Source organism: Anolis sagrei, chromosome 13 (genome assembly GCF_037176765.1).
Source record: "Anolis sagrei isolate rAnoSag1 chromosome 13, rAnoSag1.mat, whole genome shotgun sequence".
NCBI lineage: Eukaryota > Metazoa > Chordata > Lepidosauria > Squamata > Dactyloidae > Anolis > Anolis sagrei.
In genome coordinates, this window is record NC_090033.1 from 19,574,791 (window position 1) to 19,590,793 (window position 16,003).

A 16,003-nucleotide genomic window follows, 5' to 3' on the forward strand; every position below is an offset into this window, starting at 1 on the left:
GAACAACCCGCAGCAAGACAAACGGCTCTCCGCGCATGCGCAGTTTCCAGCTCCATGTGCCCGCGCAGGCGCAGCTTGCAGCCCCTTGTGCCCAAACAACCCACAGGAGACAGACGGCTCACCACGCATGCGAAGCACAGCTTTCTACGCATGCGCAGTTTCCCCCTACTTAGGGTTGAATAACCCGCAGCAAGGCAAAGGGCTCTCCGCGCATGCGCAGTTTCCAGCTCCTTATGCCCAAACAACCCGGAGACAGACGGCTCACAACGCATGCGCAGTTTCCCCAGCTTTTTGCTCTCTGCGCATGCGCAGTTTCCAGCGCCTTATTGCCAAACGATCCAAAAGAGAAACAGCTCTCCGCGCATGCGCAGTTGTTTCCAGCTCCTTATTGCCAAACGATCCGAGACAAACACCTCTCTGCGCATGCGCCGTTTCCAGCTGCGCATGCGCGGAGAGCCGCTTGGAGACGGCTCAACACGCATGCGAGCTACAGCTTTCTACGCATGCGCAGTTTCCCCCCGCCATATGCTCTCCGCGCATGCGCAGTTTCCAGCTCCTTATTGCCAAACGATCCACGGGACAAGCAGCTCTCTGCGCATGCGCAGTTTCCAGCTCCTTGTGCCCAAACAACCCGCAGGAGACAGACGGCTCACCACGCATGCGAAGTACAGCTTTCTACGCATGCGCAGTTTCCCCAGCTTTTTCTCTCTCCGCACATGCGCAGTTTCCTGCTCCTTATTACCACACAATCCCCGAGACAAACGGCCATCCGCGCATGCGCAGTTTCCATCTCCTTATGCCCAACCAACCCACAGTAGACAGACGGCTCACCACACATGCGAGGTACACCTTTCTACGCATGCGCGGTTTCCCCCGCCTTATACTCTCGGCGCATGCGCAGCTCGTTCCACCGCTCGCTTACCCTCCCGGCCAAGTTTCGAGGCGGGGCTTGGCCTTGCCGGAAGTGAGCGTCTCTATGGTGACGGCGGCCGGAACCGGAAGTGGAGCCTAAAGGGACAAGAGAAGAGAGCTGAGGGTGGGTAGTGCGAACATTTCACCAATTATTATTTTTATATATATAATATTAAACTATGTATATGAACTCTTTATATATATATATATATAATATATATTGTATATTTTTATGTTTTATAGATATTCTATTTTTATTACATTTTTAGATATTCTAATTTTATTATATATATATATATATAAAATTGTTATATTTCGTAGAAATTATATTTTTATTGTTTGATGGGTATTCTATTTTTGTATTTTGTAAATATTTTTTGTATATAGATATATTTATATGTTTGTTCATTATTTTATAATTTATAAATATATTTTGTCTCAACATTTTTATTATTTGTATATATTTATATATATGTTACATTTATATTTATATAAATATTATTTGATATTTTGATATTATATTTCATACTCAAATTTGCCTTTTTATTATTTGTTTATATATGTGTGTAATATATATTTATATATATATATATATGTATAATATATAATGTTATATATATATGTTTGTGTGTGTATATATATATATATTATATAATATTATAATATATATAATATTATATTTATATAATATTTTAGTTGTATATGTTTTTATATTTTTAGATCATATATGTTTATTAGTATTTATATTATATGTATATATTTATATATATGTTACATTTATATTTGTGTACGTATTATTTTATATGTTGATATTATATTTTATACTGACATTTTACCTTTTTATTATATTTATATATATGTATAATATATATAATGTTTTATATATATATGTGTGTTTGTGTGTGTGTGTATATATATATTATATAATATTATAAGATATAATATTTTATTTGTATATGTTTTTATATTTTTAGATAATATATGTTTATTATTATTTATTTTATATGTCTGTATTTTTATATATTATAATATATTTTATACTGACATCGTACCTTTTTATTATTTGTTTATATATATGTATGTGTATACATATATATATATATATATAATGTATAATATATATTTTTATATATTTATATATTTATATATATGTATAATATATATATATAATGTTATATGTGTGTGTATATACATATATTATATATAATATTTTATTTGTATGTTTTTATATTTTTAGATAATATATGTTTATTATTATTTATTTTATATGTCTATATTTTATATATATACATTACATTTATCTTTGTATTATATATATTTATATTTTGATATTATATTTTATACTGACATTTTACCTTTTTATTGTGTGTTTGTATATATATATATGTATAATATATATACTATATGTGTGTGTGTGTGTGTGTGTGTGTATGCAACTGTCTTTCGGGCTGCAAAGGTTGACAGCAAGCTACACAAATTGGTCGGAAGCTCACTCTGACCCCGGCTGGCTTCGAACTCATGACCTAGAATCATAGAATCCTAGAATCAAAGAGTTGGAAGAGACCTCCTGGGCCATCATCCAGTCCAACCCCATTCTGCCAAGAAGCAGGAATATTGCATTCAAAGCACCCTGACAGATGGCCATCCAGCCTCTGTTTAAAAACTTCCAAAGAAGGAGCCTCCACCACACTCCAGGGCAGAGAGTTCCACTGCTGAACGGCTCTCACAGGCAGGAAGTTCTTCCTCTTGTTCAGATGGAATCTCCTCTCTTGTAGTTTGAAGCCATTGTTCCCTTGCGTCCTAGTCTCTCTCCAGGGAAGCAGAAAGGAAGCCTGCTCCCTCCTCCCTGTGGCTTCCTCTCACATATTTATACATGGCTCTCATCATATCTCCTCTCAGCCTTCTCTTCTTCAGGCTAAACATGCCCAGCTCCTTAAGCCGCTCCTCATAGGGCTTGTTCTCCAGACCCTTGATCATTTTAGTCGCCCTCTTTCCCTGGACACATTCTAGCTTAGAGTCAATATCTCTCTTGAATTGTGGTGCCCAGAATTGGACACAATATTCCAGGTAACGTGGTCTAACCAAAGCGGAATAGAGCATGGAGAGCAGGACTTTTAACTGTGCTAAAACACAAAAGAAACATGCACAAGAAGTGGAAAAAGGGAGAAATCACCAAAGAAGAATTCAAACAAATAGCCAACACCTGTAGGGAAAAGGTCCGCAAGACTAAAGCACAAAATGAACAGAGGCTGAATAGAGCATGGGGAACAGGACTTCCCTGGATGTAGACACTAGGCTCCTCTTGATGCAATATGTATAATATATATACTACTAGCTGTGCCCTGCCACGCGTTGCTGTGGCCTATAGTAAAACTTATCAAAGTTGAGGTAGATATTTGGACTATTATGTGTGTGCAGCGGCGGGGGGAATGATGGAGCCTGGGGTTGCGTGTGTGTGTGCGGCGGCGGGGGGAGTGGGGTTGCGTGTGTGTGTGCGGCGGCGGGGGGAGTGATGGAGCGTGGGGTTGCGTGTGTGTGTGCGGCGGCGAGGGAGTGATGGAGCATGGGGTTGCGTGTGTGTGTGCGGCGGTGGGGGAGTGATGGAGCGTGGGGTTGCATATGTGTGTGCAGCGGCGGGGAGAATGATGGAGCCTGCGGTTGTGTGTGTGTGTGCGGCGGTGGGGGGAGTGGGGTTGCGTATGTGTGTGTGCGGCGGCGGGGGGAATGGGGTTGCGTGTGTGTGTGTGGTGGCGGGGGGAGTGATGGAGCGTGGGGTTGTGTGTGTGCGTGCGGCAGGGTGTGTGTGTGTGTGCGGGAAGCGGCGTGGTGGGGCTTGGAGTGGGCATGGCTTCTGCAGAGGGAACGTTGGCCAGAAGGCTGTGTGTGCGCGCCAGGGAACTTGCGGCTGGGCACCAATGCGCATGCTCAGTTGTTTTGCCATTTTGTGAGTGTGTTGTTGTGTTGTTTTTCATTTTGAGTAGATATATTTGTACCTTGTGGGCTGTGTTATTGGCATGGGAATTTTGGTTAAGTTTCGTTGGGGGGTTTGTGAGCTTTGTTGTTTTGCCGTTTTGTGAGTGTGTTGTTGTGTTGTTTTTCATTTTGAGTAGATATATTTGTACCTTGTGGGTTGTGTTATGGGCATGGGAATTTTGGTTAAGTTTCGTTGGGGGGTTGTGGAGTTTTGCTGTCCGGTTGAACCAACCTAACAGATTTATATATATAGATATATGTGTGTGTGTGTGTATATATATATATGCAACTGTCTTTCGGGCTGCAAAGGTCGACAGCAAGCTATACAAATTGGTCGGAAGCTCACTCTGACCCAGGCTGGCTTCGAACTCATGACCTTTCAGTCAGTAGTGATATTTTACATTTTAGTAATTGTGTGTGTGTGTATGCTTTAGATATTTGCATATTATTTTAGATTTTACATTTGTAGTACAATATTCTGATCTAGTACAATAATAATAATCATTATTATATAAGGGGCCACCTAGTCCAATATTATTGTATAATATTGTATTATCATTATACAATATTATTATTATATTTTAATTAGTATTATTTTACTGACACAAAACACAGTATGTCACAGCAAAATAATACTAATAATTGCAACAACAATAATAGATATGTATATTTCTGGCCTCTCCTGACCTCTCTCCGCTTCGTTTTGTTCAGGAAGCAAGATGGAGATGAAGCGGCTGAGCGTCTCGCTGGTGGCGCTGCTCTTCCTCGTCCTGGCCCTGCAGATCTTGTCGGCCATTGATTTCGACCCCTACCGGATCCTGGGGGTCAGCCGGACGGCCAGCCAGGCCGAGATCAAGAAGGCCTACAAGAAGCTCGCCCGGGAATGGTGAGCGGATGGGGAAAATGGGATCTTGGGAGTTCTGGTTCTGTGGTGAGAGCTTGGGAGTTCTAGTTCCAATGAAATGGGATCTTGGGTGTTTTAGTTCTAATGTGATCGGATCTTGGGAGTTCTAGTTCCGATGCAATGGGATTTTGGGAGCTCTCGTTCTAAAGCAATGGGATCTTGGGAGTTCTGCTAATGCGATAGTATCTTGGGAGTTCTGGTTCTGTTCTGGGAGCTTGGGAATTCTAGTTCTAATACGATGGGATCTTGGGAGCTGATTCTAATGCTATAGTATCTTGGGAGTTCTGGTTCTAAAGTGATGGGATCTTGAGAGTTCTAGTTCTAATCCTATGGGATCTTGGGAGTTCTAGTTCTAAAGTGATGGGATCTTGGGAATTCTAGTTCCAATGCGATTGGATCTTGGGAGTTCTCGTTCTAAAGCAATGGGATCTTGGTCGTTCTGCTAATGTGATAGTATCTTGGGGGTTCTGGTTATAAAGTGGTGGCATCTTGAGGGTACTAGTTCTAATCCTATGGGATCTTGGGAGTTCTAGTCCTAATATGATGGGATCTTGGGAGTTCTCGTTCTAAAGCAATGGGATCTTGGGAGTTCTGGTTCTAAAGTGATGGGATTTTGAGGGTTCTAGTTCTAATCCTGTGGGATCTTGGGGGTTCTAGTTCTAATCCTGTGGGATCTTGGGGGTTCTAGTTCTAATGCTATGCTTGGAAGTTCTGGTTCCAATGTGATGAGATCTTGGGAATTCTAGTTCCAATGCGATGGGATCTTGGGAGTTCTAGTCCTAATGTGATGGGAGCTTGGGAATTCTATTTCTAATATGATGGGATCTTGGGAGTTCTCGTTCTAATACGATAGGATCTTGGGAGTCTACTTCTAATGTAATCGGATGTTGGGAATTCTAGTTCTAATACAATGGGATCTTGGGAGTTCTGGTTCTAATGCTATGCTTGGAAGTTCTGGTTCTAATGTGATGGGAGCTTGGGAATTCTCGTTCTAATGCTATGGGATCTTGCGGGTTCTAGTTCTAATCCTATGGGATCTTGGGAGTTCTGCTAATGCAATAGTATCTTGGGAGTTCTGCTTCTAAACTGATGAGATCTTGAGGGTTCTAGTTCTAATCCTATGGGATCTCAGGAGTTCTAGTTCTAATGCTATGCTTGGAAGTTCTGGCTGTAATGCGATGGGATCTTGGAAGTTCTGGTTCTAATGTGATGGGAGCTTGGGAATTCTAGTTCTAATATGATGGGATCTTGGAAGCTGGTTCTAATGCGATGGAATTCTGGTTCTAATTCTATGGGATTTTGGGAGTTCTAGTTTTAGTGCTAGGGAATCTTGGGAGTCAAAGTGGTGTCAAACTGCATTAACTCTATGTTGCGATGATAATGATGATGATGAGATATAATAATAATAATAATAATAATAATAATAATAATGTCGTATGTATTTTAATACTGTTGTATTTTACCGTTCCGTTTTAAAACCCTGTTGTGCCCTGCCTTGAGCTGCAAGAAAAAGCAGAATTATTATTATTATTATTGTTATTATTATTATTATTATTTATTTCCTTCTCTTCTTTTTCTCTCTTTTCCATTTGTTCTTTCTTCCTTCCCATCTTTTATCTTTGTTGTTTGTTGATCTCTCTTTGTTCTTTCTTTCTTTTCTTTCTCTTTTTTCTTTCCCTTCCCTTCTTTTTTCTTTCCTTCCATCCCCCCATATGTTTTCCCCTTCCCTTTTTCTTCTTCCATTGCTTTTCTTCTATCTTTTTTCTATCCCTCTCTTCCCTCCCTCCCTTCCTTCTTTCCTTCTCTTCTTTTTCTCTATTTTCCATTTGTTCTTTCTTCCTTCCCTTCCTTTATCTTTGCTGTTTCTTGATCTCTATTTGTTCTTTCTTTCTTTCTTTCCTTCCTTTCTCTTTTTTCTTTTCCTTCCCTTCTTTTTGCTTTCCTTCCATCCCCCATTCTTTCCCCCTTCCCTTTTTCTTCTTCCCTTGCTTTTCTTCTTTCTTTTTTTATTCCTCTCTTCCCTCCCTTTCTTCCTCCCTTCTTCGTTCTGTTCTCTTCTTTTTCTCTCTTTTTCCATTTGTCCTTTCTTCCTTCCCTTCCTTTGCTGTTTCTTGATCTCTCTTTGTTCTTTCTTTCTTTTTTTCTTTCCTTCCACCCACCCATACTTTCACCCTTTCCTTTTTCCTCTTCCCTTGCTTTTCTTCTTCTTTCTATCCCTCTCTTCCCTCCCTCCCTCCCTTCCTTCTCTTCTTTTTCTCTCTTTTCCATTGGTTCCTTCTTCCTTCCCTTCCTTTATCTTGGCTGTTTCTTGATCTTTCTTGGTTCTTTCTTTCTTTCTTTCAGTCTTTCTTTCTTTCTTTCTTTCTTCCCTTTCTCTTTTTTCTTTCCCTTCTTTTTTCTTTCCCCCTTCCCTTTTTCTTCTTCCCTTATTTTCTTCTTTCTTTTTTTCTATTCCTCTCTTCCCTCACTCCCTTTCTTCCTTCCTTCTTCATTCTGTTCTCCTCTTTCTCTCTCTTTTCCATTTGTTCTTTCTTCCTTCCCTTCCTTTATCTTTGCTGTTTCTTGATCTCTCTTTGTTCTTTCTTTCTTTCAGTCTTTCTTTCTTTCATTCTTTCCTTTCTCTTTTCTTCTTTCTTTTTTCTAACCCTTTCTTCCTTCCTTCTTCCTTTCCTTCACTTCTTTTTTTCTCTTTTCCATTGGTTCCTTCTTCCTTTCCTTTATCTTTGCTGTTTCTTGATCTCTCTTTATTCTTTCTTCCTTTCTTCCCTTCTTTTCTCTTTTCTTCTTTCTCTTCCCTTCTTTCTTTTTCTTTCCTTCCATCCACCCATACTTTTCCCCCTTCCCTTTTTCTTCTTCCCTTGCTTTTCTTCTTTCTTTTTTCTATTCCTCCTTTCCCTCACTCCCTTTCTTCCTTCCTTCTTCCTTTCCTTCACTTCTTTTTTCTCTTTTCCATTGGTTCATTCTTCCTTCCTTTATCTTTGCTGTTTCTTGATCACTCTTCTTTCTTTCTTCCCTTCCTTTCTCTTTCCTGCCTTTCTCTTCCCTTCTTTCTTTTTTCTTTCCTTCCATCCCCCCATACGTTTTCCCCTTCCCTTTTTCTTCTTCCCTTGCTTTTCTTCTTTCTTTTTTCTATCCCTCTCTTCCCTTCTTCTTCCTTTCTTCATTCTCTTCTTTTTTCTCTTTTCCATTTGTTCTTTCTTCCTTCCCTTCCTTTATCTTTGCTGTTTCTTGATCTCTCTTCTTTCTTTCTTTCTTTCTTTCTTTCTTTCTTCCCTTTCTCTTTTTTTCCTTTCCCTTCCCCTTTTTCTTTCCTTCCACCCTCCGTACTTTTCCCTTTTCCCTCTTCCCTTGCTTTTCTTCTTTCTTCTTTCTATCCCTCTCTCCCTTCTCTCTCTCCCTTCATTTCTTCGTTTCCTTCTTTTTTTCTCTTTTCCATTTGTTCCTTTTTCCTTCCCTTCCTTTATCTTTTCTCCTTTCTCTTCCTTTCTCTTCCTTTCTCTTTCTTTCCATCCCCTCATACGTTTTCCCCTTTCCTTTCTCCAACCAACAAACATTATTATTATTATTATCATTATTATTATTATTACCCTGCTGTATCACTCCAAAGGAGACTCAGCTCGGCTTGACATAAAGGCATTACTATACAATCTATATATATAAAAATGCTCTGTGTGTCATGAGTACCTTAAAAACAAAAGAACTAATGAATGAAATCGCACCAAATTTGGCAACAAAAAGTCTCACAACACAAGGAGTGACCATCACTCAAAAAATTGAGATTTTGTCATTTGGGAGTTGTAGTTGCTGGGATTTATAGTTCACTTACAATCAAATTCTGAACCCCACCAACAATGGAATTGAACCAAACTTGGCACACATTTCTCCCATGACCAACAGAAAATACTGGGTTTGCTGGGCAGTGTCCTTTGGTTTTGGAGTTGTAGTTCACCTACATCCAGAAATCACTGTGGACTCAAACAATGATGGATCTAGACCAAACTTGGCAGAAATACTCCGTATGCTCAAATATGTACACAGATGGAGTTTGGGGGAAATAGGAGATTTCTGTCTTTTATGATCGGGCATCAAGCATTCTGCTTTAGCGTTTTGCCTTTTGGATTGACTACTGCCCCGCGTGTTAGTACTAAATATGCCGAAATGTGGAGTTTGGGGAAAATAGACTCTTGACATTTGGGAGTTGTAGTGCTGGGATTTATAGTACACCTACAATCACAGAGCATTCTGAACCCCACCAACGATAGAATTGGACCAAACCTCTCACACAGAACCCTCATGTGGGCCACAGCAACGCGTGGCAGGGGACAGCTAGTTTAAAATAAGTAACGATACAAACATTAAAACAGAATGAAACACAAACAGTACTAAAAAAAAATCACAGTTAAAATCCATCCCAACCTATTCCTTGTGTTTGCTTTGCAGGCATCCCGACAAAAACAAGGACCCTGGAGCGGAAGATAAGTTCATCCAGATTAGCAAAGCGTACGAGGTACGGACAGACAGACAATCACACATACTGTCTATACTCGAGTATAAGCCTAGTTTTTCAGCCCTTTTTTTAGGATCAAAAAATCCCGCTCGTCTTATACTCGAGTCGAATTTATTATTTTAGACTGTTATTAGTATTATTTTTATTACATTTATTATTTTACTCTATTATTGGTATTATTACATTTACATTATTTTACTCTATTAGTTTATTACATTTATTTTACTCTATGTATTATTATTATATTTATTATTTTACTTTATTATCTATCTATCTATGTATATAATAAAAGTCAATGTTTGTATGTGGAGGGAGGGATTGGCTGCCACTTTCACAGGCCACTGTGACCAGCACGGGTGACGGACCTGAACCAAACTTGGCACACATAACCCCCATGACCCCCTTTACATCCTGATGAGGTTTGGGGGAGGACGGGCAAAGGATGATAGGATTTGTAGTACTTTCAAACCCATCCGTTCCCACAGACTACTACGGCCCCCAACAAGGACCAATAAAGACCAAACTTGGCACACAGAGCCCCCATGACCCAGTCTAAATTCTACTGCAGTTTGGAGGATGGCTGTCCATGGATGATGGGAATTGAAGTATCTCCACTCACTTCCCGAGACCGCTGTGACTCTCATCCAATGACCGATCAAGACCAAACTTGGCACACATGACCCCCTTTACATCCTGGTGAGGTTTGGGAGAGGACAGACAATGGATGATGGGATTTGTAGTACTTTCCCACCCTTTGGTTCCCACAGACTACTATGCCCCCAACAAAGACCAATAAATACCAAACTTGGTACACAGAGCCCTCATGACCCACTCTACATTGTGGTGTGGTTTGGAGGAGGATGGACCACGGATGATGGGAATTGAAGTATCTCCACTCACTTCCTGAGACTGCTGCGACCCTCATCCAATGGACAATCAAGACCACACTTGGCACACATAACCCCCATGACCTGGTGCAGTTTTGAGAGAGATGGACCATGGATGATGGGACTTGAAGTACCTCCACACACTTCCCGAGACCGCTGTGACACTCATCCAATGACTGATCAAGACCAAACTTGGCACACAGAGCCCCCATGACCCACTCTACATCCTGGTGCTGTTTGGAGGATGATGGACCACGGACGATGGGACTTGCAGTACCTTCACAATCTTCCTGAGAGCACTGCGTGCCACATAAATAACCGATAAAGACCGACCTTGCCACACAATGTCTTTCTCAAATGACCCAGGCAGTGCCGGGTCCCCAAGCTAGTGTATATAATAAAAGTCAGTGTTTGTATGCGGAGGGAGGACAGGAGGTGTATGTGGCAGTGTTCCGATTGGCTGCCACTGTGGTACAATTTGCATATGGTCTCTGATTGGCCACCCTCAACATTCTAAGATTCTGATTTCTTGCCACTGTGATATAATTTGCATATGGTCTCTGATTGGCCACCCTCAACATTCCGAGGTAGCAGAGGGAATAGGAAAGGGGCCTGAAGCTGTTAGGAATGGTTGGAGTGGAATTCCAAAACACCTTGTGACCCCCAACAATGGCAGAAGAAGACCAAACCTGGCACACGGACCCCCTCCCCTCCCCCCGCAAGACCCACTCAACATCCTGGTGCAGTTTGAGCGAGGATGGACCATGGATGACGAGACTTGCAGTACTTGAACTCACTACCTTAGAGCACTGTGGCCCACACCAAGGGCGGATCAGGACCAAACTTGGCACACAGAGGCCCAATGGCCCACTTTAAAACCTGGTGTGGTTCAGGTCAGGATGGGTCACGAATGATGGGATTTGCAGTACGGAATATTGCGGAATATACGTTACCCGAGATCATTAGAGTGCTTTTGGAGAAGGAAGAAGATGGAGAGACAGCATGTCTGATTTCCAGGTGTTTATTTCTATCTCCACGGAGTATAGGGTGACCAGCTCAAATGACTGTCACAACTTTGAAGTCGCAATTGCTCCAGTTTTTACATCATAAAATTACTTGTTTTACACATGTGCAGAAAGGATCTGGCATTTACACAATACAATCATTAACAGGTGTTTCCATGTATAGTTGCCAAGGACATCTTTTATCAGGTCTTGGCAGGCATGTTGTGACCCCAAACATCTGCTCGATTAGGTAACTTATCCCAACCTTCACCCGTTACCCTAAGATGACTCTTATATGTTCAATTCCTTAAATCTCTAATTGAATTATAACTTTTATATGCTTATAACATAAGATTTGATCAAGGCAATCTCCTCTAATCAATCCAGCCTTAATTACTTCATTATAACTTATTTCTTAATATGAAGACCATGAAGGAATTTACTTAGGATGAAAATCTTCTGAAATTGCCTGCTATTTACTTTAAGTGGTCAGAAGATGGCGCTCTCTCACCATATGACCTTAGATGTTCCAAGTCTTAGATCAATACTATTGATTTCTTCACCTGATTCACTTCCCACAAATGGAAGGAAGGAAAGATAGATGTGTTGCAACCTGCTTAACTTGTTAGTAGATAGATAAATGGGTAGCTAGGTGTGCTCCCACTTGCATAACCTCTCATTTCTTCCTGGGGCCCAGATCCTGTCCAACGAGGAGAAGCGACTGAGCTTTGACCGCTACGGGGACGTGGGCGAGGGTCCGGGTTCTGCGCAGTCCCCGCACCAGCCTCCGCCCCGCCACTTCCACCACTTCCACGACAGCTTCTACTTCGACGAGTCCTTCTTCCACTTCCCCTTCAACGCGGAGCGGCGGGAGTCCTCTTCCGATGAGAAGCACCTGCTCCACTTGGCCCTCTACGCCAACGAGGTGGTGCCCGACAGCTTCCACAAGCCCTACCTCATCAAGATCACCTCCGACTGGTGCTTCAGCTGCATCCACATCGAGCCCGTCTGGAAGGAGGCCGTCCAGGAGCTGGAGGCGCTCGGTCAGAGAAGCGGCGCTTAGTAATCAGTCATTATAGTGATAATCATAATTAATAATTAATATTAATTAAATGATATTAATTAAATAATAATTTTAATAATATTAATTAAATAATATTAATTAAATAATAAATAAGTAATAATATCAATACCAGTAGTCTTCCCTTTATCCCTTATAACCCTTTAATAATAATAATAATAATAATAATAATAATAATAGTAATAGTAATATCAATGCTATAAGCCCAGTAGTGTCCCCTTATTCCCTATATATCTTGAATAATAATAATAAATATCAATGCTATAATCCCAGTAGTTTCCCCTTATATCCCTTTAATAATAATAATAATGATAATGATAATAATAATAATAATAAATAATATCAATGCTATAAGCCCAGTATTCCTCCCCTTATTCCTTATATATCTTGAATAATAATAATAATAATTAATAATACCAATGACATAAGCCACCTAACCTGTTGCCCCTTCTTCCAGGTGTGGGGATCGGGGTGGTGCATGCTGGGTACGAGCGGCGCCTGGCGCACCACCTGGGGGCCCACAGCACCCCCTCCATCCTGGGAGTCATCAATGGGAAGGTGACTTTCTTCCACAACGCTGTTGTGCGGGAGAACCTGCGGCAATTTGTGGAGAGCCTCCTCCCGGGGAACCTGGTCGAGAAGGTAATAATGATATCACTCAGCTTTCTTTGCAGCTCACAAAGAAATAATAGTAATAATAGTAGTAATAATAATAATAATTACTATCCTCAGTTCTTGTGGGTTTTTTCGGGCTATATGGCCATGTCCTAGAGGCATTTCTCCTGACGTTTCGCCTGCATCTATGGCAAGCATCCTCAGAGGTTGAGAAGGTCTGTTGGAAGTAGGAAAAATGGGTTTATATATCTGTGGAATGGCTGGGGTGGGGCAAGGAGCTCTTCCCTGCTGCAGTTAGGTGTGAATGTTTAGCTAATCACCTTCATTAGCATTTGAAGGCCTGCCTGAACCTGGGAAAATCTGTTGCTGGGAGGTGTTAATCTGTGCCTGGTTTCTTCCTCTCTGTTGTTTAGCTGTTATAATTTTAGAGTTCTTTAATACTGGTAGCCAGATTTTGTTCATTTTCATGGTCTCTTCCCTTCTGTTGAAATTGTCCACATGCTTCTTGTGGACTTCAATGGCTTCTCTGTGTAGTCTGACATGGTTGTTGGTGTGGTCCAGCATTTCTGTGTTCTCAAATAATATGCTGTGTCCAGGCTGGTTCCTCAGGTGCTCTGCTATGGCTGACTTCTCTGGTTGAAGTAGTCTGCAGTGCCTTTCATGTTCCTTGATGCGTGTCTGGGCGCTGCGTGTGGTGGTCCCTATGTAGACTTGTCCACAGCTGCATGGGATACAATGGTAGACTCCTGCAGAGGTGAGAGGATCCCTCTTGTCCTTTGCTGAACGGAGCATTTGTTGGATTTTCTTGGTGGGTTTGTAGATTGTTTGTATGTTGTGTTTCCTCATCAGCTTCCCTCTGCGGTCAGTGGTTCCCTTGATGTATGGCAGGAACACTTTTCCTCTGGGTGGATCTTCATCTTGACTCTTGTGGCTTCTTCTCGGTTGTCTTGCAGCTCTTCTGATGTCTGAGGTGGAGTCTCCATTGGCCTGGAGAGCCCAGTTGAGGTGGTTCCGTTCCTCTTGGAGGAGGTGGGCTTCGCAGATTCCTTTTGCGCGGTCTGCCAAGGCTTTGATGGTGCTTCTTTTTTGACTTGGGTGATGGTTGGAGTTTTGATGTAGATATCTATCTGTGTGTGTGGGTTTTCTGTAGACGGTGTGACCCAATTGTTGATCTGGTTTGCGGATGACAAGGACATCTAGCAAAGGCCGTCTTCCTTCATTTTCTTTTTCCATGGTGAACTGGATGTTTGGGTGGATGCTGTTGAGATGGTCCAGGAACCTGTTGAGTTCTTCTTCTCCATGGCTCCAAATGGTGAAGGTGTCATCCACATCTCTGAACCATATCGTGGGCTTTTTGGTTGCTGTCTCCAGGGCTTGTTCTTCAAAGTGTTCCATGTAGAAGTTAGCTATGACCGGGCTGAGAGGGCTCCCCATAGCTACTCCATCTTTCTGTTCGTAGAATTCATTGTCCCACTGAAAGTAACTGGTGGTGAGGCAATGGTGAAACAGAGCCGTGATGTCTTCTGGGAACCTCTGGTTGATGAGTGCCATGGTGTCTGCTACCGGGACCATGGTCAATAGAGATACCACATCGAAGCTGATCAGTTTGTCCTTTGTATTTAGCTGGAGATTGCTGATTTTTTCTATGAAGTGGGCTGAGTCCTTGATGTAGTGTGTAGTGAGCCCAATATGGCTTTGTAACTGTGCAGTGGTGGAACTGTGTAATTACTATTTTTACCTGCTTCTTGCAGCTCACAGAGGTTGTAGTAGTTGTTGTTGTGGTTGCATTATTACCCGCATCTACTTGTTGTTCACAGAGGAGAATTATGATTGGTATTGTTTTTACTTATTAATATTATATAACCCGCTTCTCCTTGCAGCTCACAAAAGGGGAATTATTATTATTATTATCATTATCATTATTTTACCCGCTTCTCCCTGCAGCTCACAGAGGATTATTATTATTATCATCATCATCATCATCATCATTTTACCTGCTTCTCCCTACAGCTCACAGAGGATGATGATGATGATGATGATAATAAGCCTCTGTGAGCTGGAGGGAGAAGTGGGTAAAATAATGATAATGATAATAATAATTCCCCTTTGTGAGTTTTATTATTTTTATTATTATTACATTTATTATTTTACTCTATTATTATTATTATTATTACTATTACTATTATTACATTTATAGGTTAGCTTTATTATTATTTTTATTATTATTACATTTATTATTTTACTCTATTATTGTTATTACTATTATTACATTAATGGGTTAGCTTTATTATTATTATTACATTTATTATTTTACTCTATTATTGTTATTACTATTACTATTATTACATTTATAGGTTAACTTTATTATTTTTATTGTTATTACATTTATTATTTTCTCTATTATTGTTATTATTGTTATTACATTTATAGGTTAGCTTTATTATTTTTATTATTATTACATTTATTATTTTACTCTATTATTATTATTACTATTATTACATTTATAGGTTAGCTTTATTATTTTTATTATTACATTTATTATTTTACTCTATTATTACTATTACTATTATTACATTTATAGGTTAGCTTTATTATTTTTATTATTACATTTATTATTTTACTCTATTATTACTATTACTATTATTACATTTATAGGTTAGCTTTATTATTTTTATTATTATTACATTTATTACTTTACTCTATTATTATTATTACTATTATTACATTTATAGGTTAGCTTTATTATTTTTATTATTATTACATTTATTACTTTACTCTATTATTATTATTACTATTACTATTACTACATTTATAGGTTAGCTTTATTATTTTTATTATTATTACATTTATTATTTTACTCTATTATTGTTATTACTATTACTATTACTACATTTATAGGTTAACAATTATTTTTATTGTTATTACATTTATTATTTTCTCTATTATTGTTATTACTATTATTACATTTATAGGTTAGCTTTATTATTTTTATTATTACATTTATTATTTTACTCTGTTATTATTACTATTATTACATTAATTGGTTAGCTTTATTATTTTTATTGTTATTACATTTATTATTTTACTCTATTATTATTATTACTACTATTACATATATAG

The 16,003-nt window shown here is 39.7% G+C and overlaps 1 protein-coding gene across 1 annotated transcript in view; it reads left to right on the top strand.

Moving 5' to 3' along the window:
* Positions 1-840: 840 nt before the first annotated feature.
* DNAJC16 (DnaJ heat shock protein family (Hsp40) member C16) overlaps positions 841-16,003 on the top strand; it is a 36,685-nt gene continuing 21,522 nt past the window's right edge. Inside the window, exons 1-5 of the mRNA XM_067472877.1 lie at positions 841-1,036; positions 4,597-4,771; positions 9,230-9,296; positions 11,885-12,230; positions 12,726-12,910. Of these exons, the coding sequence (XP_067328978.1) occupies positions 4,605-4,771; positions 9,230-9,296; positions 11,885-12,230; positions 12,726-12,910 (765 nt within the window). The 5' untranslated portion in view covers positions 841-1,036; positions 4,597-4,604. The remainder of the gene's footprint in view (positions 1,037-4,596; positions 4,772-9,229; positions 9,297-11,884; positions 12,231-12,725; positions 12,911-16,003) is intronic.